The following is a 23,213-nucleotide window of genomic DNA, read 5'->3' on the forward strand; positions in this document are numbered from 1 at the left end:
GGTAGTGAACAACAATGAATAGATCTATCTTTGGGATCTGCTGGATACTTCCTAATGAGCCAGTTTGGCCACCGTCAAAGACAGACTGCAGGGTTTGATAGACCTTAGGTCAGACCCAGCATAGCACTTCTTCTGTTTTTTACATGCTCATCCATCCAAAGAGGAAGAATATCAACTGGGAAGACTGGATAGGCCAGTTTTGTCCTTATCTGCCATCATCTACTATGTAACTGCAGCACTCCCAGCCCAATGAACTGGGTGTCCTAATCTCTGAATTTCTCTGAGTCCCAAGAGCAAGATCCTGAGCCAGGAATGGAATCCAGCTAACCTGGGAATGAAACTCAAGGGTCCTAATCTCTGCAATCCTCCTAACTCAATGAGCAGCAGCCTGAGCCAGAAATGGAATCCTGGTCTCCTAACCTCTATAGTGCTACCAGCCCCATGATCCAGAGCCCAGAATGGAGCCCCAGTCTCCTAATCTCTACAGTGCTACCAGCTCCCGGATCCAGAGCCTAGAATGGAGCCCTGGCCTCCTAACCTCTACAGTGCTACCAGTCCAGGATCCAGAGCCCAGAATGGAGCCCCGGCCTCCTAACCTCTACAGTGCTACCAGTCCAGGATCCAGAGCCTAGAATGGAGCCCTGGCCTCCTAACCTCTACAGTGCTACCAGTCCAGGATCCAGAGCCCAGAATGGAGCCCCGGCCTCCTAACCTCTACAGTGCTACCAGTCCAGGATCCAGAGCCCAGAATGGAGCCCCGGCCTCCTAACCTCTATAGTGCTACCAGTCCAGGATCCAGAGCCCAGAATGGAGCCCTGGCCTCCTAACCTCTACAGTGCCACCAGCTCCCGGATCCAGAGCCCAGAATGGAGCCCTGGTCTCCTAACCTCTACAATGCTCCCATTCCAGGATCCAGAGCCCAGAATGGAGCCCTGACCTCTTAATCTCTAAAGTGCTACCAGCTCCAGGATCCAGAGCCCAGAATGGAGCCCCAGCCGCTTGACCTCTACAGTGCTACCAGTCCAGGATCCAGAGCACAGAATGGAGCCCTGGCCTCCTAATCTCTACAGTGCCACCAGCTCCTGGATCCAGAGCCCAGAATGGAGCCCCGGCCTCCTAACCTCTACAGTGCTACCAGCTCCTGGATCCAGAGCCCAGAATGGAGCCCTGGTCTCCTAACCTCTACAGTGCCACCAGCTCCTGGATCCAGAGCCCAGAATGGAGCCCCGGCCTCCTAACCTCTACAGTGCTACCAGCTCCTGGATCCAGAGCCCAGAATGGAGCCCTGGCCTCCTAACCTCTACAGTGCTACCAGTCCAGGATCCAGAGCCCAGAATGGAGCCCTGACCTCTTAATCTCTACAGTGCTACCAGCTCCAGGAAGCAGAGCCCAGAATGGAGCCCCAGCCTCCTAAACTCTACAGTGCTACCAGCTCCAGGATCCAGAGGCCAGAATGGAGCCCTGGTCTCCTAACCTCTACAGTGCTACCAGTCCAGGATCCAGAGCCCAGAATGGAGCCCCGGCCTCCTAACCTCTACAGTGCTACCAGCTCCTGGATCCAGAGCCCAGAATGGAGCCCCGGCCTCCTAACCTCTACAGTGCTACCAGCTCCAGGATCCAGAGCCCAGAATGGAGCTCTACTTTCCTAATCTCTACATTGCTACCAGCTCAAGGATCCAGAGCCCAGAATGGAGCTCTACTTTCCTAATCTCTACAAAGCTATCAGCTCCAGGATCCAGAGCCCAGAATGGAGCCCTGGTCTCCTAATCTCTGCTGTACTTTCAGAAGCAGGAGCCTGAACCGGGAATAAAACCCAGGTCTCCTAAACTGTGCAGTGCTCTTAGCCCCAGGAGCAGGATGTGAACAGAGGAGTGCATTTTCCTGTTTAGATGTGAGGAAAGGCATCATCGGGGAGAGTTTCTCCAGGTTGTTCCACTGACGTCATTTCACTTGTGTTTGCGGTAGACCTTGCTCTTCCCCGACTTGTGCAAGGATCCACCATGAGTTATCGGGTGACGGAAGCACAAGGCTGGACATAAGAGAAGATGCAAACACATCAGAAATGGTGATGAATTGGAAATTTAGGGGTTTCAAAATCTGTCAGTGGGCAGGTTTGAAGTCTGGTAGCACAGGCTTTTGCCTCCTGGTGAAAGTCTCTGGCTGGGTCCAGGTTTGGTGGCTGCTGATGACTACCTGGTCTCTGTATTTCCTCCAGGATGTATTCAGGGTCTTCTCTCTAAGATCCTATTAAGCTCTCTTGCCCTGAATCCAATCAATCAGCCCACTTATTACCTACTCACCTTTCCATTTAAAATGCTCAAAGCAAGATAACAGTCAGAAAATAGCATAAGACAAATCACAATTCAAATTTTAAAATAGTATAAAATACAATCATTTCAATTAAATGTCAAATTTAAACTACATATAAGAGAAATATAGTCCTTCCCCCCCCCCCCCCTAGTCCTGGTTTCCCAGTTTTTCATTGACATCCTACGCTGATTCACTGAGCCCTTGTTTGCTGCCCAACCGCTCCAGAATACTAGGGAAAACTGTGCCAGTCCTGGATTTCCCTTCTACCCATTGCATGCTGGTACTTTTAGTCCTCCACTTTAGTTACTGTGCCAGTCCTGGATTTCCCTTCCACCCATTGCATGCTGGTACTTTTAGTCCTCCTCTTTAGTTACTGTGTCAGTCCTGGATTTCCCTTCCACCCATTGCATGCTGGTACTTTTAGTCCTCCTCTTTAGTTACTGTGCCAGTCCTGGATTTCCCTTCCACCCATTGCATGCTGGTACTTTTAGTCCTCCACTTTAGTTACTAGCCCTCTCCTGTGACTCAGCATCAGCCCCCATCATCTTTGCACATAGTCTAGAACATCCACATTTCTTTCTACAACTGTTTGAATGAAAGATCCCAGGAGACCTGTGAGTCACCGGGATGTGGTGGATTGGGGCCAGGGGCATAAGAGGCTGGTGATTTGGTGAGGGACATTACAAGAAGTGAGTAAAAGGGGCAACCACCCTGGGTGTCAAACTGGGGAGGGGAGAGAACATGCTGCGTGTTTTATTCAGGCTGCGAGCATGCAAGTTTGAAAAGGGGGGGGGGCATTGGGATGCCCATTTTATCCAACAACTGCCCTGTGTATACACACACATACACCCCTGTCCCACCACAAAACAGGTACAGCACGCACAGGCGGCAGCAGTGCAAGCTCCACGCATAGCACAGGCACAACACCCATGGGGAATCTTGGTAAGAAACACCGAGGACCTGAAGGAGACCGGAAAAAAAAAAAAAAAAGCTCTGTCCCACACTGGAATTTCTGGAGCGAGCTCTAGGAGGAAGCTGCCGAGTTCTGAGAAGTGAGCAAGCTCTGCTCCACCCTCCTCCCCAGACACAGTCACTTCCTTAGGGGAAGGCTGGACCTCTTCCCGGGCGGGCTGCGGCATGCACATCCCTCCCTCACACCGTGCCCGGAGGAGAAGGAAAGAGGCAGCAGGAGCCGGAGTCCGAGGAAGCAGAGAGGCAGCTCACCCTCCCCCGAGCTCTGCTGGGCACCACCGTGCAGGTAGGTCCGGCTTCCAGGACTGCAGCTGCCTCGCACACGCACGTGACACTAAGTACAGATCCTGTTACCTACACATTTGTGTCAATTGGCACTTACACGTCACTAGTTACACTGACTTCTGTGACAGACACACACATGTTACTATTAACAGTGACTGACTCCTGTCACATGGGTCACTACTACTTACAGCTTCCGTTAGCAACACATGTATCATTGCTCACTAGTTAGTTACTACTTCTGGTCACATATGTTACTAGCTCCTGTCCAACACACGCATACACTCGTGTGACACTAGTTAAAGCACTTATCACACACACATCTGTCACGAGTTACAGTGATCTATTCCTGTTGTCACACATGAATAACTGTCTCCTATCACACATGTAATTGGATATAATTACCACTTCTGGTTGCACGTGTCACTAGTAATAGTGACCGACTTTTTCCATGCACTTGCCTGGCTGTCCTTAATACCCAGGTCAGGCATGAAACATGTGCTGGTCTGTGGTCCCTCTTCCCATTTTCCTGGCACAGGGAGTTTCAGAAAAAAGCAGACGAGAGAGCCAGAAGGCAGGAGCCCAGCCAGCTCCTCTTATTTGGCTGCAGCCACTGGCATGGTAAACCGGGAGGCGTGCTGCTGGCATGTGGCACCCATGCATTTCTACCCGTGTTTGCACTTGGGGAAAGCTCCCACAGTACCCTTCTGTGCCAGTGCAGGGGGCTGAGATTGGCTGGGGGAGGGGAAGCAGTGTGCCTGTCTCTAAACCCTATAGGCAGATTAATGCCCCCCTACTGAGTGCCGGAGGAGCTGCCCTGGCAGAGATGGAGTTCTCCTCTTAGCATTAAAACGTCAGAAGCACACACAACTCTGCCACGAAGAGAGGGAGTCTGGAGGTTTAGGGCCGGCTGACGTTGCTATGGATACAATGAGCTGTTTCATGCTGTGATGGCGGTGCAGGGTGTAATTACCGGCGCGTGGGTCGAGCTCAGACCTGCCTTTACACCACAGAGCGCAAAGTTACTGCCGAGCATAAGCCAGCAATCCCCTTCCAGCTAGCCCCAAACCCTAATCCCGGGACCCCCTGCCACCCCCCCAGCTACACACCCTGACTCCCCTCACACACACCCTGAGTCCCCTCACACACACCTGACAATCTATCCCACCCCCAAACACACACCCTGACTCCCCTCACACACACACCTGACAACCTATCCCACCCCCAAATACACACCCTGCTTCCCCTCACACACACCTGACAACCTATCCCACCCCAGACACACACCCTGACTCCCCTCACACACACCTGACAACCTATCCCACCCCCAAACACACACCCTGACTCCTCTCACACTCACCTGACAATCTATCCCACCCCCAAACACACACCCTGACTCCCCTCACACACACACCTGACAACCTATCCCACCCCAGACACACACCCTGACTCCCCTCACACACACCTGACAACCTATCCCACCCCCAAACACACACCCTGACTCCTCTCACACTCACCTGACAATCTATCCCACCCCCAAACACACACCCTGACTCCCCTCACACACACACCTGACAACCTATCCCACCCCAGACACACACCCTGACTCTCCTCACACACACCTGACAACCTATCCCACCCCCAAACACACACCCTGACTCCTCTCACACTCACCTGACAATCTATCCCACCCCCAAACACACACCCTGACTCCCCTCACACACACCTGACAACCTATCCCACCCCCAAACACACACCCTGACTCCCCTCACACACACACCTGACAACCTATCCCACCCCAGACACACACCCTGACTCCCCTCACACACACCTGACAATCTATCCCACCCCCAAATACACACCCTGACTCCCCTCACACACACACACACCTGACAACCTATCCCACCCCCAAACACACACCCTGACTCCTCTCACACTCACCTGACAATCTATCCCACCCCCAAACACACACCCTGACTCCCCTCACACACACCTGACAACCTATCCCACCCCAGACACACACCCTGACTCCCCTCACACACACCTGACAATCTATCCCACCCCCAAATACACACCCTGACTCCCCTCACACACACACCTGACAACCTATCCCACCCCAGACACACACCCTGACTCCCCTCACACACACCTGACAACCTATCCCACCCCCAAACACACACCCTGACTCCTCTCATACACCCTGACACCCCATTCCAACCCAAAACACTCACCCAGACTCTCTTCACACCTCCAAACCCATAACCTACTCCCCTCATGCTCCCACACACCCTAACACCCCATCTTACCCACAAACACACACCCTGGCACCCCATCCCTCCTAAAAATGCACACCTTGACTCCTCCCATACATACATCCTCGCATCCCATACATACATCCTCGCATCCCATCCTAATCTCAAACACACTCCCTGACTCTCTTCATATGCCTCCATACACCCTAACAGCCCATTCCACCCCCAAACACAAACTCTGACTCCCCCTCACACACCTAAACATGCTCAGTACTCCAAACACACACCTTGATTCCCCTTTACACACCATGACATCCCATATCATCCCAAAACACTTACCCTGACACCTATCCTACCCTTCAAACCCTGACTCCCCTTGCATAACCTGACACCCCATCCCACCTCCAAACATGCATCCTCACTCCCCTCATTCCCCTATGCACACACCCTGGCACCCCATCACACCTCCAAACATGCACTCTGACATAGTAAAATAGTAACCTAGTAAATGATGGCAGATAAAACCGTAATGGTCCATCTAATCTGCCCAGCAAGGGGTTTTAAAGATGTAACTGCTGCTCTAAGCAGATTACCCCCATGACTTCTTGTTTAGGGTTGAGAGTGCTGCTCCGTACATTACTAAACGACGGTATAGAAAAGTTTTAAAATAAATAAATAAATAAATATTCTCACACAGAAATGTTACCACAGGTTAGTATACTGTCTAGTGCTTCATTTCCATTCTCTAGTCATGCTTATCCAACACCCGTTTGAAATCCATCACCACCAGCTTATCTGGCAGGACATGCTAGCCATCTTTTTCAATGAAAAATATTTCCTGATGTTGCTTCTGAGTCGACCTGTCAGAAGCTTCATCTCATGACCCCTAGTTCTACAGTTTCCTTTCCATTGGAAAAGGTTTGATCATTAATGCCTTTCAGCTATTTTAAAAGTCTGTATTATGTCCCCTCTCCTCAGGATAGGCAACTCTGGTCCTAGAGTGCCACAAACAGGTTTTGTTTTCAGGATACCCACAATGAATATGCATGAGATATATATCTGCATACAATGGAGGCAGTGCATGCAAAAATATGTCATGCATATTCATTGTGGGTATCAGGAAAACCAGACCTGATTGTGGCACTCCAGGACCAGAGTTGCCTACCCCGGCATACATATTTGGTCCTCAAGATTCCTCTCATAGCTCTTCTGGTGCATATCTCGTACCATTTTGGTTGCCATTCTTTGAGCTGCCTCTGTCCTCTCCCTAACCGTTTTCAGATGTGGACTCCAAAACTGAACACAGCATGCCAGGCGAAGCCTCACCAATGACCTATCCAGGTGCATTCTCACCTTCTTCACCATGCTGGTTATACCTCTTTGTCTGCATCCCAGTATCCCTCTAGCCCAGGCATCTGCCTTGTCACGCTGCTTTCACTACTTTCAGATCATCAGGCACTAGCCCACCCCAAACATACACCCTGACTCCCCTCACCCCCCCCCCCCTCCCCATATACCCTGGTACCTTATTCCACACCTAAGCATACATCCTGACTCCCACTCATATGCCTTCCTCATATCCTATACCGTACCCAAACATGCACCCTGACACTCCATGCTTATCTAATTGGGCAAATTCACAATCCGACCATCAAAAATCACTCTGACCACTTCTTCCCACCCCACCCAGCTCTCACATCCTGATACCCCTTGCCAGCCCTCACACAAATACTCTGGCACTCCATCCCATCCTCAAATACACACCTTGATTCTCCTGCCCACCACCCACCCACAGCCACACACACAGTGACATAAGATCCCACCACCTTCCACATTCTGATACCTCTTCCTACTGCCGCCCCTCCACACGCACACCCTGACACTCCTTCTCAACTCTTATATGCCCTAACACATGCCCAGCACACCTTCTTGCCCTCACTCTTCTCCACACACCCCCTTATACACTGGTGCCCCTTCCCAATTCACCCAAACATATATAACCTGGCACCCCATCCCACCTCCAAACATCCACCCTGACGTCCCTTCCCCTCTCCCCCTAGACCCTAAGTTAACATGTTTTAGAAATTAACAATAGTTGTAGATCTATTCTAATTACTGTTGTGTTGATCAATAATATGAATGTTTCTCTTGTAAACCGTTGAGATCTTCATTTGGAATGACGGTATATAAAATGTCAAAATAAGTAACTAAATAAATAAATACATAAACAAACTAGAGAAACCCTTCTTCAAATCATCCAGCCCTACCCCCATGCTCATTTATATTCATTTTTAACCATGATCACTCCATACAGGTCATTCCAATGTCTTTTTGGAAATGCAACGCACCTTATGCTATACACCACCCCCTACACACATACACCCTGACACACAATTCCACTCCCCCAACACACACACTCTGCCACTTCTTCTCACACCTACCCTGAATCATTTTCCATTCCCACCCACCACACACACATCCTGCCACCTCTTCCCCTACCCACACACCCTAGCAACCCATCCCACCACCTCCTACACACCCTGCCACCTCTTCCCATCCCCCACATATACCCTGATACTGACACCCCATTTCACCCCCATACATACACTCTGACACCCATCACATACTCCCCCCACATAACCTGACAACCCATTCTAGTCCCCCTAATAAACACACCATCATCCCTTCCATCTCCCTGCACATCCCATCACGGCTTCCCTTCCCTTACACTGATGCCCACCACCCCACCACAAACTAATACCCCTACAGCCCCCACACGCATCCAAATGCCCCATTCCCACCACCATCCTGACACCCCTTGCCATCCCCCACACACATGTCCTAACACCCCTTCCCACCTCCAACACACACTGATATGCCTACTCACCCCTATCACCACACACACCTTGACACCACATTCCCACCATCACCGCACCCTGACATTCCTTACCACCTCCGACACACATGCCCTGACACCCCTCCCTATCCCTCCCATATATGCCTTGACACCCCTCCCTATCCTGCAACACACACACACACGGGGCACCACTTTCCATTCCCCCTACCCAACGCACAGACACACAAACATTCTGACACCATTGTTCATGATCCATTTATTCAGTGTTTTGAATAAATAATTTTATGACTCAGATGCGTGGGGGAGCTGCCACAATAAGCAGTGGCAGAAGCAGGCGAGAAAGAAAGATGGGAGGAAGGATAGCATCCCACCCCACCCTCCCACACACACATACATTTCCATGTGCTTGTGCTGAGCTGGGAAGGGCTGAGTTTTCCCTGGCTGGAAGCCCTGGCACCCTCACCCCCCTCTCTGTGATTCATGTGCCTGACGTCCCCCCCATCCATAGCAATGCCTTTCTCCTTCTCTCCCAACCCAGGGACCACGCCGCAGAGGCAGCATCTGAGGAGATAGAGGGGACCGAGTCTATCCTGCTGGCCCCCCCCCCGGGGGATGCCAGTGAGCTGCATCATGGAGCCCCAGGACCCAGGGGAAGGGGTGCACCACCCCACTCCACCATCCCCATCAAGGTAAGCAAACAGCAAAGTTTGCAAAGTGGGAAGGGAAGGGGGTTAGAACTAGAAAGATAAGGTGGGGGGGGGGGAGGGGGAGATAAATGGACATATATGAATGACTCACAGGCACAAACTGCAGCATCTCCTGCTTGAGATCCCCAGCCGTGAATCGGTCCTCCTGCTATTCCTTCCTGCACAGATGGGCCAATGCAATATCGGCACGTGGTAAACGGGCAATCGTGATTGAGCGCCCGCTCCCTTAACGCACGCCGATCCACCTCCCCGGGGCGCCCAATGCTAAATGCAAACGGGCTGCCGCGGTAAAAAGGAGGCGCCAGGGGAAATTCCGCACCCCTAGCGCCTCCTCGGCAGTGGGTGCCCGGGAGAGGTGGCTGTCAGCCGATTAGGAAAACGGATTCTCAGTTTTAGAAAGTCCATTTTCCTAACCTGACTGCTGGCACACTTTTTTTGTTTTTGGCACATTTCTCATTTTTTAGTTCCTCTGACTTAATATCGCCATGATATTAAGTCAGAGGAAGTACAGAAAAGCCATATTTTTGGCTTTTCTGTACATTTTTTGGGCTCCTCAAGACAACGCCAGCTCCAGAGCTGGCGTACATTTTTAGAATAAAAATGTACGCCAGAGGCGCTCTTTTTTCTTTTTTCCATGGAGGGGAAATCGATAATAGCCTCATCAACGTGCATTTGCATTGTGATGAGCAGTATAACCTACGCACTAACCCCTGCTTTACAGTGGGGGATATGGACGCACATCGTGGGTTAAACCGCGTGCTCAGCCAGCGTACAGTATAGCATCGGCCTGAAAGTGCTCCTTCTCTCTCCAACTCTCACACTCCCTCTTTCTCCATCACTTTCACGCTCCCTCTCTCCGGCTCTCTCAGACTCAGGTACTGGAACCTTTACTTGTATTTGTTTTGCCAAAGTAATACATAAAGGGGGCAATTTTCAAAACTCCAAGAAGTCCATGGGTACTTTTTTACCCCCGAATTTTGCATCATTTTTTTTTTTAAAGAGAAAGTGTTTGAGTAACTTTCCCTTTGAGAAGTGCCCGAGGAAAAAGTACTTGCAAAGATTTGCACCTGCTTTTTCTCCAGATGCGTTTTATGACCAAACCAATACACGTGACTTTAAAAATCCAAAACCCCATGAGTTGTTGCCTCCCCTGACCTAACCCCACCTCGGGAACACCTCCACAAAAATGCAGGTACAAGTAAGCACACTGTAGCACAGCACAAGTACTTTTACCCGATACAGGGTGGGCAATGTCCCAAGAGTCATTTCACCTGGAAAAACAGCTGTGCATACTGGTAAACTGCTTTTGAAAATTGCCCTCAGAGGTAACAATTTAAAACTGTTCACAGTGGGACAAAATTACCGGGTACCTTTTGCTTGTGAACTTCTACACCTCCTTTTGGTGCAGGTGATCTTTTCCATGGAAAATAAATGCTCGTAGATTTGAAAATTCTTTTTTTGGCCCTGCAGTTTCTCCTTTGTCTTGCAGCTCAGTTGGACCCAATGCTAGCATTCTGGTGCCATCAGCCTTCATTTGCAAATATTGGGGGGGGGGAGGGATTTCCCCGAATCTTAAGACTCTTCCTCCCCATTGGCTGATGCAGAAAGGTGCGTTCAGCCGAACGTACAGCTTTATCTGCAGTTCAAAGCACATTTTGTGAGCGTAAACCTTACTGCCAATGAGGAAACGAGTTTTACGCTCATGATATATGTGTTCGAAAATATGAGTACTGCTCAGTGCCCTCGCATGGAAGTCCCATGCAAATGAGGGCATTAAAGAGTACTCCTCGCGCACAGAAGTGTGCAGGCTCTAACCCAGCTTTTGTTTCACGTTGGAAACTTTATTTCTGGTCAGAGGTGGAGTAAATATTTCAGTGTTGCTGTTCTGGCACTTAAAACCAAAGGACAGGCAAAAACAAAATAATTTTTCCTGCTCTGGTCAGATAGCCAGATAAGTAGCTGCTGCCACTTAGCTGGATAAGTACTCTCTCCGGCAATAGGTTTCAAGGGACATCCCCAGGGGCGGATTGGCCTATCGGGGGATCGGGCATCCCCTGGTGGGCCGGTTGCAGTAGTCATGTGGTGTGCCGAGCGCGGCTGTGACAGAGCCGTGCTCGGCAGACCACGTGGTATCCCCTGGGCTGGCCTGGGCGGCGAATCCCCGGGCCGGTCTTCATCGGGGATCCGCCGCTGGACATCCCACACCTTCCCGAGTTAAAATGTGTGTTCAGCCTGTGCTGAGCGTACATTTTCCAGTCAACATGCTTTTTTAAACTCCCGACGCATTAGCGTAGCATTAGCTTACTGCATTAGGAGTTTAAAAAATGTTTGATCTGTGCGTTAAAACTGTGCACTGAAATCTAGCGCACGATTTCTTAATGCACAGATTGTTGCATCAGCCTGCCAGTGTGGTAATTGTCCTAACATCCCTGAGGCGGAGAGTCATGGAAGAAGGCTCCTTCCAAGGCTCTGATATTGTGTCCCTAAGTCCAGCCACCGGGTATCGCCCTTAATAATGACCATGACTCTCTCTCCTCTTGAAGCTGTAAACGCTGCACCTACAGAATCCCCAGCCCCAGGCTCTCCGAGGTGTGCAATACCCACATTAGGAAGCAATCTGGGGATCTTCCACACGGTAGCGCATGCCAGTATTGCCACTAAGCCACCTGGCTGATTCTCTGTGTCTCGTTGCTAATCCCGGGCTCTGTCACTGGCTCTGGGAGCAAGACCTTGAGGAAGAGACCATTTGTCTCCCATTTTCTCAATCCTAATTCCCAGCTCTGTCGCTGAAACTTTGAATTTGACCTTGGGATGTCTTTTTCTTTCCCCGCATCTCAGTTCTAATTCCTGGATCTGTCACTCGCTCTCTGCCTGTGACTTTGTGTACAGAGTCCCTTTCAGAGTTGCTTCTAGACGATAAGGCATCCCGGGCCAAGAGCTGCTTTTGCTGCTCCTCTTCTCATTGGGCTGACACGTTCATAGACTGACTCAAAAGGATGATGTGGCAGCCCTGCTTCCCCCGCGTCTCTCCTCCCTGGTTTGGCATCCAGGTCAGTCGCCCTTCTTGCTCACATCTTGGAATGGCCCTGGTCCCTTTCTCTCCCGGTGCCTCGGCTGTAATCGCTATCTCTGTCACTGATTCTGGGCCCGATACAATAACGTGTGGGTTAAAACTGTGCGCAGGGTAAAATAATGTTTAACTCCCGATGCAGGAAGCTAATAGTATGCTAACGCATCAGGGGTTAAAAAGTGCATTCTGCAAAATGTGCACAGAAACCCCAGTTAAAATGTGCATGCGTTCAGCCCAGGCTGATTGAACATTTTAACTCAGGGTGGGGGGGGGGGGGGAGTCTTTTAGACGTGTTTTATGCGCACAAAACATGATTTATGTGCACAGAAATATTTTCAGCATGGAAACGTTTTTTGCACATAAATCATATTTATGCACAGAAAACATGCTTTGTTTGTTGAAAGCATGTTTTCTGCGCATAAATCCCAATTATTTTATTTATTTCAATTTATTACCTGCCTTTTTGAATAGGAAATCCCCCTAAAGCAGATACAATACAATCAGAATAGCAGCAGATGAGCAAAAGCAAAAATAGCAGAAATTGAAATAGTAGTTTAGACATTTCAATTTGGCATTAAAAGGTGCTTAAAGATTTGTTCTGAAGGAAAGGAAAGCTTACTGGGTTGGACATAACCTGAAGATTGATTTTTGGGTGTTTTTCAACTGCCCTAGCCACCCTGGCAAGCTGAAGCAATACTTTTATCTGGGGTTCTACAAATTGTTCAGTTCTTGTAGCAGAATTTAGCAGCTGCATAATAAAGCCGTTTTGGTTTAAAAAACCCCCCAAAAAACATGCTTGATGAATACTGTCTAGGCCCTACGCAAGGCCCAGGTTTGGAGGCCTAGTCCTGATGCCAGTGTCACACTTGGGCATAGGACTGAGCCCTGCTTTGGGTCTCGGCCTATTCCCTATGCGAGGCTCCAGCTTTGGGCCTAGGTCTAGGCCTGACGGGTGACTCCCCTCCCCCCCTCCCCCCGATTTACAAAACAGGATGACATTTCGTTGGAATTGAAAACGCTCCATTTTTTAAAATGACTCGAAACAAAATAGGAAATTGTGTTTCTCCCGAATGCCCATCCCTATTGTGTACAATAACCAAGCAAAAGAAAATAGTGATCCCAGATCATTATCACAAAGGATCACATCGTAACAAATCTATTATTAAACACATTTCAGCCAATACATAAACAGAATTAAATCATCAAAGGAATCATCCAGATCCCCTCAAGTAAACCCACGGTTTACCCTAAATCTTGTCATATCTGTCCATTTTCCCTCATAAATTACATATGATTTTCTCTTTTAGGGAAATTTCAGTTAACTAACTTTTCTATTGAATAATGGAGGAGCACTTTTCCAATATAAACTCAGCAGACCTAGAATAGGTGTTAACAGCACATCACAGTTACAGATTAATTTAATCTCAGCTTCTATTTCCCCCCATAAATAAAATATCAAGGGACACAATCACCAGGCATGCAAATATGAATCATTAATGTCACAACCTCTCCAACACAATGGGGAGGCTGACCTAGAAAATTTAGTATAGAACAACAGGTATCTGTAAGTGCGATGAAGAAGTCGCATCATTACTTCCACCCTCTTGACGCAAAGGGTTACAGAATGTGCAAGCAGCTGTATTTTATCCCAAACTGATCCACCAAGCGTAACCTGCATAACATCATTCCAATACCTAATGAGAGAAAGCATCCGATCCAGAAGCAGATCTGAGTCAGTAATACAACTGTAGAGTTTGAGATAGTTTTATCTTTTAAATTAGGGTCAATAATACACCTTCCCAATGAGTTAGCATTACAAGGTACACCACCCCTTTTCCTAAGGCATCTTTTAGTTTTAAGTAAATATAGTGGGTATAATTATCAATGTTGTGTGCATCTCTTAATTCAGCGAACATAGCTATTTGTAAACTAAAGAATGGGGGTGGCAGGAGATGGCCAATAAAATTGATGTCACCCCCAGCCAATACAGAAAGTGGGAGAAGAAAATAACAAAATCAATCAACTAAAAAAAAGCAGAAAATGCGACTAGGAAGTGCAACAAAACAAGAGAGAAAAATTGAAAAGCGATGAATACAAGTGCTCACAGTTTGGGCAATAAAATCCCAGACCTGCAGGCCCTAAAGGTGGAGGCAGACCTGGACATTGCTGCTGTCACGGAGACATGGTTCACGGATTCTCATGAGCGAGATATGGCCATACTGGGCTATAACTTGATAAGGAAGGCCAGAGAGGTCAGAAAAGGGGGAGGAGTAGCTCTTTATGTCAAAAACAATATCCAAGCAACTGAACTGCAAGGAAAGTGGGGTAGAGAAAAAGCATTACGGGCTGTCATAAAAAGATGATGGTGCATCCAGGTTTTCAGCCCTCTGACTCAAATGGAAGAGCTAGACAGAGATTTGGTCGAAGATATCCAGAAGGTGGGAAAGAAGGGAGAAATGTTGATTATGGGAGATTTTAATTTGCCAGACATAGACTGGAGAATCCCTTTTGCAGAATCTACCAGAAATAGACAGGTAGTGGATGCTCTGCAAGGGGCCCCTCTTCAAACAAATGGTAATGAAACGCCTGAGGGAAGATGCGATACACTTGACTTGGTGCTCACTAATGGGGCTAATGTCTCTAATGTCCAGGTGGGAGACCATCTCAGCACTAGTGATCATCAAATGGTATGATTTGATATTGCAAATAGGATGCAGAGAAGTCACAGGAAGACCTGGGTTTTGAATTTCAAAAATACAGATTTTGTCGAAATGGAGACATACCCGGAGGAAGAACTAGAAGACTGGGAGAGGTGGGACAACAGTGGGCCAAACTAAAAGGAGCAACTACAAAGGCAACTCATTTATATATTAGAAGAGTAAACAAAAGAGAAATAAGAAACCGATCTGGTTCTCAAAAGAAGTAGCTGATAAAATAAAAACAAAAAGAACAGCATTCAAGAAATTTAAGGGGTCCCATAATGAGGAACACAGGGAAGAATATCTGGTGAAACTGAGGGAGACAAAGAAGGAAATCAAGAAAGCTAAAAGTCAGGCGGAAAAAAGGATTGCCGAAGAGTTAAAGAGAGATATATAAGAGAAAGGAGAAAGGTCCAAAGTGGTATTATGAAATTGAAAGGTGACAATGATCAGTGTGTGGAGAAAGATGAAGAAATGGCGGAAATATTAAACAAATACTTTAGTTCAGTGTTCACTAAAGAAGACCCTGGAGAAAGACCTTTGCTGGATGACAAGACCATAGGTGGATATGGAGTAGATGAAAATCTGTTTATAGAAGAGAATGTATGGGAAGAGCTAGGAAAACTGAAATTGCACAAGGCCATGGGGCCGGATGAAGTTCATCCCAGGATACTGAGGGAGCTTAGAGATGTGCTGGCGGATCCGCTGCATAACTTGTTCAATAGATCCTTGGAAATGGGAGTGGTGCCGAAAGATTGGAGAAGAGTGGTGGTGGTCCTGCTCCACAAGAGTGGTAGCAGAGAGGAGGCTGGAAACTACAGGCTGGTTAGCCTCACCTTGATGGTGGGAAAATTAATGGAGACTCTGCTGAAGGAAAGGATAGTGAACTAACTACAGACAGGAGGATTGATGGACTCGAGGCAACATGAATTCACTAGAGGAAGTACTATCAGACAAATCTGATATATTTTTTTGATTAGGTGACTAAAGAATTGGATCAAGGAAGAGCGCTTGATGTGATCTACTTGGATTTCAGCAAAGCATTGAAATGGTCCTGCATAGGAGACTTGTGAATAAAATGAGAAGCTTGGGAGTGAGCACCAAGGTGGTGGTGTGGATTACAAACTGGTTGACGGATGGTAAATGGAACCTAGTCTGAAGAGAGAATGGTGTCAAGTGGAGTGCCACAGGGATCAGTGTTGTTGCGTTCGTGCCTATTCTCGCCCTCGCTCCACCCTCTCTACCTTTGTGGCGACTCCCTTCGGCTCATAAGGACAGATGCAGCCGCGGCTTCTCCCCGCCTCTTGATCCCAGTATCCCCAGGCTGGCCTGACGCCACGGATCCGCCATGTTCCTGATGACGTAAGGGCGCGCACCAGACTTTGTACCAGCAAGGGTGCGAACCTCGGGGGCGTCCCCCCGAGGTGACGTCATCCGTTTTCAATTTAAAAGGTCTTTGTTTGCAAACTACAAACAAGTTAGCAAGGAACTCCAACGGGACTTGCTTCGGCAGTCCACGCTACTTGCAACAACGTTCCGAGTCAGTAAGGGGAAATCTTCTCCACTGCTCGGCCTCTTCAAACTTACCAGGAGTACCCGTTCCTCGGGGCTCCACTCTCTCTCTTCTTGATTTCAGATTGTTGGACGGCATCCGGTACTCGCTCCTCGAGGGCCTACATTCCCGAAGACTCAGAAGACTTCTATTGCCTGGAGGCGACCGCAGACGTGAACACAGTGAGTCCTATTACAGACAGGAACTGGTACTCGCTCCACGAGGGCCCTTGTTCCTTATCTCTAAGACTCCCTTCAGTCTAAGACGTTATCGCAGGTACAGAGATCGTGAGTTTACCATTGCAGATTGCAAATAGGAACCGGTACTCGCTCCATGAGGGCCTATGTTCCTAATACCTTTCTCAGACTCTCTTCTTCCTCAGAAGATATTGCATACCTATATCTTATGGATTACTATTACAGATTAACAGATAGGAACCGGTACTCGCTCCACGAGGGCCTATGTTCCTAAATCTCTGCTAGCCTCTCTTCTATTCCAGAAGCCATCCCAAACACAGTTATTGTGAGTTCTATTTCAGACTGTCTATAGGAACCAGTACTCGCTTGCGGCTCCTGTTCCTGAATACCGAAGACTCTCTGTTGCATAGAGGCCATTACAGATATCTACAATTGTGAGTGTATCATCTACTACTGGTTATGTCCAGCATACCCTGTCTACTCACTACCTATAGTCTCTCCTTACAGCTCAGCAACTCAGAGATCGTAGTTCCAGTATCAGAGGGACTTCAGCCCTGCCGGGCATATCAACTCACTACTGCCACCTCTGGTGGTTCTACTTCCAGTCTAGTAAAGAACTATCTGTGTTTGTCTCAATACTCCAGCCTAGCCAGTGGTCCCTCTCAGGATCTCCACTTGAGGGCGCTGTCATCTGCCATCGGCCCAGGGATTCACTAATTCTACTAAGTGTTACTCCTTATACTAATAGAGCGGTATCATCTGCCACTCTGTGGGAGCCAACCCACATCAGACCATTACTCCTCTTTTCTGCAGAAGCTGATCCATATCAGATAGCTATCTCCTTGTGGGGATCATACAGGTTGCTGGCTCATATTTCTACAGGAACAAAGCATAACAGTTACTACTCCTTCCCTCTGGGGAAGCAGAGCACTAACAGATTGCTAAACTCCTCCTCCTACAGGAGCCAAGCCTATCAGATTGCTATCTTCTCCCTTGGGAGGAGCTGATCGATACCTGATCACTCACTCCACCCTCCTGGCGGGGTAAGCGCAAGCAGATTGCTAACTCCTTGGCAGATTCCATAACAGATTGCTAACTCCTCCTTCAATGGGAGTATCCAGCAGCCAGATTATACAGATTGATAACTCCTCCCTCTCCTGGAGGAGATTTATAACAGATTGCTAACTCCCTATCAAGATCCGTAACAAGTGTTGGGACCGGTTCTGTTCATTATCTTTGTGAGTGACATTGCAGAGGGAATAGAAGGTAAAGTTTGTCTATTTGCGGATGATACTAAGATCTGCAATAGAGTGGACACACCAGAAGTAGTAGAGAGAATGAGACATGATTTAAGGAAGCTTGAACAGTGGTCGAAGATATGGAAGCTGGGATTCAATCCCAAGAAGTGCAGAGTCATGCATCTGGAGTACGGTATCCAAAAGAGCTGTATGTGATGGGAGGTGAAGGGCTGTTGTGCACAGAGCAAGAGAGGGACCTTGGGGTGATAGGGTCTAGCGATCTGAAGATGGCGAAGCAGTGTGACAAGGTGATAGCTAAAGCCAGAAGAATGCTGGACTGCATAGACAGAGGAATAACTAAAAAACCGAAGTGATAATCCCCTTGTACAGGTCCTTGGTGAAGCCTCACCTGCAGTACTGTGTTCCATTCTGGAGACCATATCTCAAAAGGGACATTCGCAGGATGGAGGCTGTCCAGAGAAGGGCAACCAAATTAGTGGGTACTCCATCAAATGACTTAGGAGGAGAGGATGAAGGACCTAAATATGTATACCCTGGAGGACAGGAGGGGCAGGGGAGATATAAGAACATAAGAAAATGCCATACTGGGTCAGACCAAGGGTCCATCAAGCCCAGCATCCTGTTTCCAACAGTGGCCTATCCAGGCCATAAGAACCTGGCAATTTCCCAAAAACTAAGTCTATTCCATGTTACCATTGCTAATGGCAGTGGCTATTCTCTAAGTGAACTTAATAGCAGGTAATGGACTTCTCCTCCAAGAACTTATCCAATCCTTTTTTAAACCCAGCTATACTAACTGCATATGATACAGACCTTCAGATACCTGAAAAGTTTTAATGATGCACAATCAAAATCAACAATAAACCTTTTCCATTGGAAAGAAATCAGTAGAACTAGGGGTCATGAAATGAAATTCCAAGGGAGACGACTCAGAACCAAACTCTGGAAATATTTCTTCACGGAGAGAGTGGTGGATGCTTGGAATGCCCTTCTGGAGGAGGTGGTGAAGATGAAAACAGTGAAAGAATTCAAAGGGGCATGGGATAAACACTGTGGATCACTAAGGGCTAGAGGATGGAATGAAGAAATGAGTGCATGGGGGTAACTTGCTGGTGTGGTGGTTACTGCCCTTAACCAATAAGCATGAAACTCTTGATGCAACTCCAACACTGATCTCTGCTTGAGCAGCGGGGAATTGGACTCAAACAGAAACCAACTTTGACGGTCTGGGAAACTGATAAGTGCAGAAACTGCCATAAGCTTGCTGGGCAGACTGGATGGACCATTGGTCTTTTTCTGCCGTCATTTCTATGTTTCTATTTATTTTCTCCACCTCTGCCAGACTACTAGACTGGCAATTCTACATTTCAGGGAAGTATGTACAGTAGAAAATCATTGGGTTTTTGGCTCATGGTGTTATCGGGGATACAGAGACATATCAGACATACCAAGGTGGTTGCATAGTCTTTTCCAAACTTGTACAGTGTGAGCACTAATAGGGCAATTGCGCAAAATCTTCCTAGCAGAGGAAGTTAAAACAGGAGTCATTAAAAACAAAGGTAATTCAATACCTTCTGTTTGCGTCCTCTCTAATTCAGGCCAAGCACATGCAGAATTAAGATTGAACCCCCTAGGGCTCTGACATACAGAATTCTTGCTGCCCAGTAAAAGCTACAAATATCTGGCCAACCCACACCACCCTGCAATTTAGGCCTGCATAACATGTCCATATTAGTGCCTGCAGCTTTATTATGCCACCTGAAACTCCCAAATTGACCTCTGAGTGAGAAGGACATTGCATGGGATATGCTGAAATAGATGTAAAAGCTTAGGAAGAATACACGTTTTAATCAGATTAATATGACCTGCCCAGGAAATAAAAAGATCATTTCAGTCTCTCAAGCCTTTACGAGCCTTGGCTAGTACTGATATGTAATTGAGTTTAAAAAGGTCTCTCGAATTAAGGAAAACCTATATACCCAAATAGGCAGAAACCTCTCATTTACAAGACTGAATCCCCCCAAATTAGGGAATTTAGGTGTATTACATAAGGAAAAAATATCTCAGACTTCTCATAATTGATCAGATATCCTGTCACCGTCCCAAATTCTTCAAGTAAAAGCATCAACTTAGAAGCTGACTTCTCTAAAATAGACATAAACCTTAAGACGCACGCTCACATTTTATGCACAAAACTCTTTGCTGCTGCATCTGAAGTAATATTAGTACAGCTGCAGGTAAAGCTGTGGGCTCCACCGAGCACACCTCATTATACTGAGCCCTCTGTGTAGGAGCTTCTTTCACCACACCTTGCTTCTAACCCCCAGCTCCGTCACTCACTGTGTGTGAGAGAGACGTCCCAGTCCCTTCCCATGCCTTGGTTATAATTCCTGGCTCTGTCACTGCTTCTCTGTGTGTGACTTTGGGAACGAGTCCCTTTTCCGTCCCTGTGCCCAGGTTCTATTGCTGAGACCCTGTCTGGAAAAAGTGTATTAACACGGTTCTGATTATTGTAAGGCGCTGCTCTCTCCCCACTCATGATAGTAATCTTCCTCATGTCCTCTTTGCAGACCTTCGACCGACCCGGTGTACGATTATCCCGACACCTGCTTGGCCCACAAGCCCATCCATCGTGGTTCCCTGAAGAGTATCAGCGTCCTGGACCGTCTGCTGCTCACCCAATCTGTCTGGCTGCCCCTCACTGTCAACTCTGCCACCGCCCTGCACATCCTGCAGCGTGAGCCACCAGGGGTGAGAGCAGGGCTGTTGGGGGGGGGTTTTTGGGGGGAGGGGCAAGCAGAGAAATTGCTGGGGACTTCAGTACCACAAGGGATCCCCTTGGCGAAGCTGAGTGATGTCACTGAGGCAGAGCTTCAGGGCACCTGGCACCAGCTGGGCCACATCCTTAGTCTTTGCCCTGGGCTCCAGTGTGTCTAACCCGAACCTTGGGTGAGAGCCAGGCCTTCCAGCAGAGAAGTCTGTGACTGCTAGACAAGTTTGGGATGGAGGGGCCCTTGTGACTTGCAGAGACGCCTGTGATTTTCATTTGATTTTTGGAAGCATCTGTGATCAGGAGCATGTGTGCCTCTCCAAGAAGTTTGTGATGGGGGGAGGGGGCATCGTTCATTTTTAGATAAGTCTGTGATCAAGTTCCATTTATTTATTTTCTTTTTTACTTAAAGTTATTTGTAGCCCGCCCCCTTCCACTGTTCGGGGCGGGTAACAGCATTTGCAAACATAAAATACTTGCTTTACACATAAAATATAAACAGAAATAAAACAACAATACACAAATGGCAAAACACCATGCAACTGCTTCATTTATTTTATTTTATTTATTTATTTAAGGGTTTCTTATATACCGAGGCACGTTTGCAAAACATCACCTCGGTTCACAATGTAACATAACTTAGCAACAAGCTTTACAATAATAATAATAATAATAATAGTAATAATAACTTAGAACAAGCTTTACAATAATAACATTAACAGGTAGCAGTTAATAGGGCAGGGGATGATTCATAGCCTCATCCTTTAAATTGCTGTTCAGGGGAATATGAGTGGTGGCCTGACTGGCTGTGAGAGGCAAGGGAAGCGCAGCAGAAAATAGATACGTTATTTTAAAGCGATTTTGAAATCTTTTTGATTAGTTAGGGACCTCCTGGCTTTCAGCGCGAGTTCCAGAGGCTGTTATCACTGAGGACGAGAGAACATTATCATTCCCGGTGCAGAGTGGCGTCAGGCATCCACATCTCTGGGGTTTTCCAGCTGTCTGCTTATGGTGTGTTAGAGTCAAAAACGTTTGAAAGTGTTTTTCTGACATGTACGGGAAGCATCCCTGCATGTGTGACTGCTCTGTGATGCCTGGATTAGATCTAGTCCATATGCTTGTTCAAAACCCCTTCTCAGCTCATTCGGTGACTGCAGGGGGAGAATGGATTTTGGGATGTGCTCTGGCCGTAGCTGGTAGGGAGGAGGGAAACATTTCCTGAGCATGGTGTTTCATTTTCCCTCCGATATGGTGAAAAAGGTGGGGGTTTGCAGCCTGCAGAGTTAGGAGATCTCAGCTGGGTGTCAGAGAGTAGATATAAGCAGACAGGACAAAGCTGCAACCAGCTCCAGGTCTGATCCAGCTCAGATTCTCTTGCTTTTTTTTCTTAGACATTCCTGGTGCGGAAATCCAAAACAGAGCAACGAAAGGTCCTCTGTGTCCGTCTGTCTGATGCCTGCGTGCCCTCCTTTGTCGCCCACTTCTATATCCAAGAGGAGCCCTCAGGTAACGAGATCACCCTAACCCTGAGGGTAAGGGAGTTGCTTTCTCAATGGAGGGCACAGGCAACCTGCCCTTTCTCCTCCTGGTGTCCTGACAGCCATAGCCCTCGCTTCCTGTCCTTTGCTTCTCTAGGCAGCAATCACTCCATCCCCCTAATACTCACCAAACACTTATAGGTTTTGGAAAAGAGACCCACCCTGTGGAGGATGGACCATTTACAATGCACACTCCCATGGACCCTCCCAGAACTAGAAGTTTCCACTATCTCCTATGCTGAAGGCCTAGTAAGCCTTACATATGTATCGGTGTGACACTTGCATGAGTGAGGTGCTGATGAAGATTTGCTCTTCAGCCGTCTGTGCTGTATTCTTGCTTTACTGGTATTGGTGAAGGAATTGGTAACCTTTCTGCTGGTCTTGCCCTCTCAGCTGTCTCATTGGAGGGATCCAATGTCACGTTTCCAGACCTCTTCCGCCTCATTGCATCCTACTGTTTAACCAGGTGAGAAAAGCTGCCGGCCTTAGTATGGCAGAGGCCCACTTTCCCCCTTGCACATGCTGCATTGTTTGACTTGTGGTCATTAGGGTCCCTGGTTTCTTTTTCTTTTCTGCAGGGAGATCCTCCCATCCACCCTGAGGCTGCCTGAGGCTATCGTCAAGGCTACCTCACACAAGCAGCTGGAAGCCATTTCTCACCTTGGAGTTGGTGAGTGCTCGTTTTCTGTCATTCTCGCTCCATACATTCTACCACCCAACTTTGTTCCCTCTCTTCACATCCCCCCCC

The 23,213-nt window shown here is 47.9% G+C and overlaps 1 protein-coding gene across 3 annotated transcripts in view; it reads left to right on the forward strand.

Moving 5' to 3' along the window:
* The first annotated feature begins 3,404 nt into the window (after positions 1-3,404).
* The window catches only part of RIN1 (Ras and Rab interactor 1), a 42,808-nt gene continuing 22,999 nt past the window's right edge, over positions 3,405-23,213 (forward strand). For 2 of the 3 annotated variants that reach the window (XM_029613013.1, XM_029613015.1), the window contains exons 1-6: positions 3,405-3,568; positions 9,212-9,362; positions 20,728-20,908; positions 22,319-22,433; positions 22,859-22,931; positions 23,044-23,135. In XM_029613013.1, the coding sequence (XP_029468873.1) occupies positions 9,286-9,362; positions 20,728-20,908; positions 22,319-22,433; positions 22,859-22,931; positions 23,044-23,135 (538 nt within the window). In that variant the 5' untranslated portion in view covers positions 3,405-3,568; positions 9,212-9,285. Of the gene's footprint in view, positions 3,569-9,211; positions 9,363-20,727; positions 20,909-21,807; positions 21,939-22,318; positions 22,434-22,858; positions 22,932-23,043; positions 23,136-23,213 lie in introns of those variants that run through there. The other variant, XM_029613014.1, reaches the window with a different exon arrangement.

The sequence above is a fragment of the Rhinatrema bivittatum genome, chromosome 8 (genome assembly GCF_901001135.1).
Source record: "Rhinatrema bivittatum chromosome 8, aRhiBiv1.1, whole genome shotgun sequence".
NCBI lineage: Eukaryota > Metazoa > Chordata > Amphibia > Gymnophiona > Rhinatrematidae > Rhinatrema > Rhinatrema bivittatum.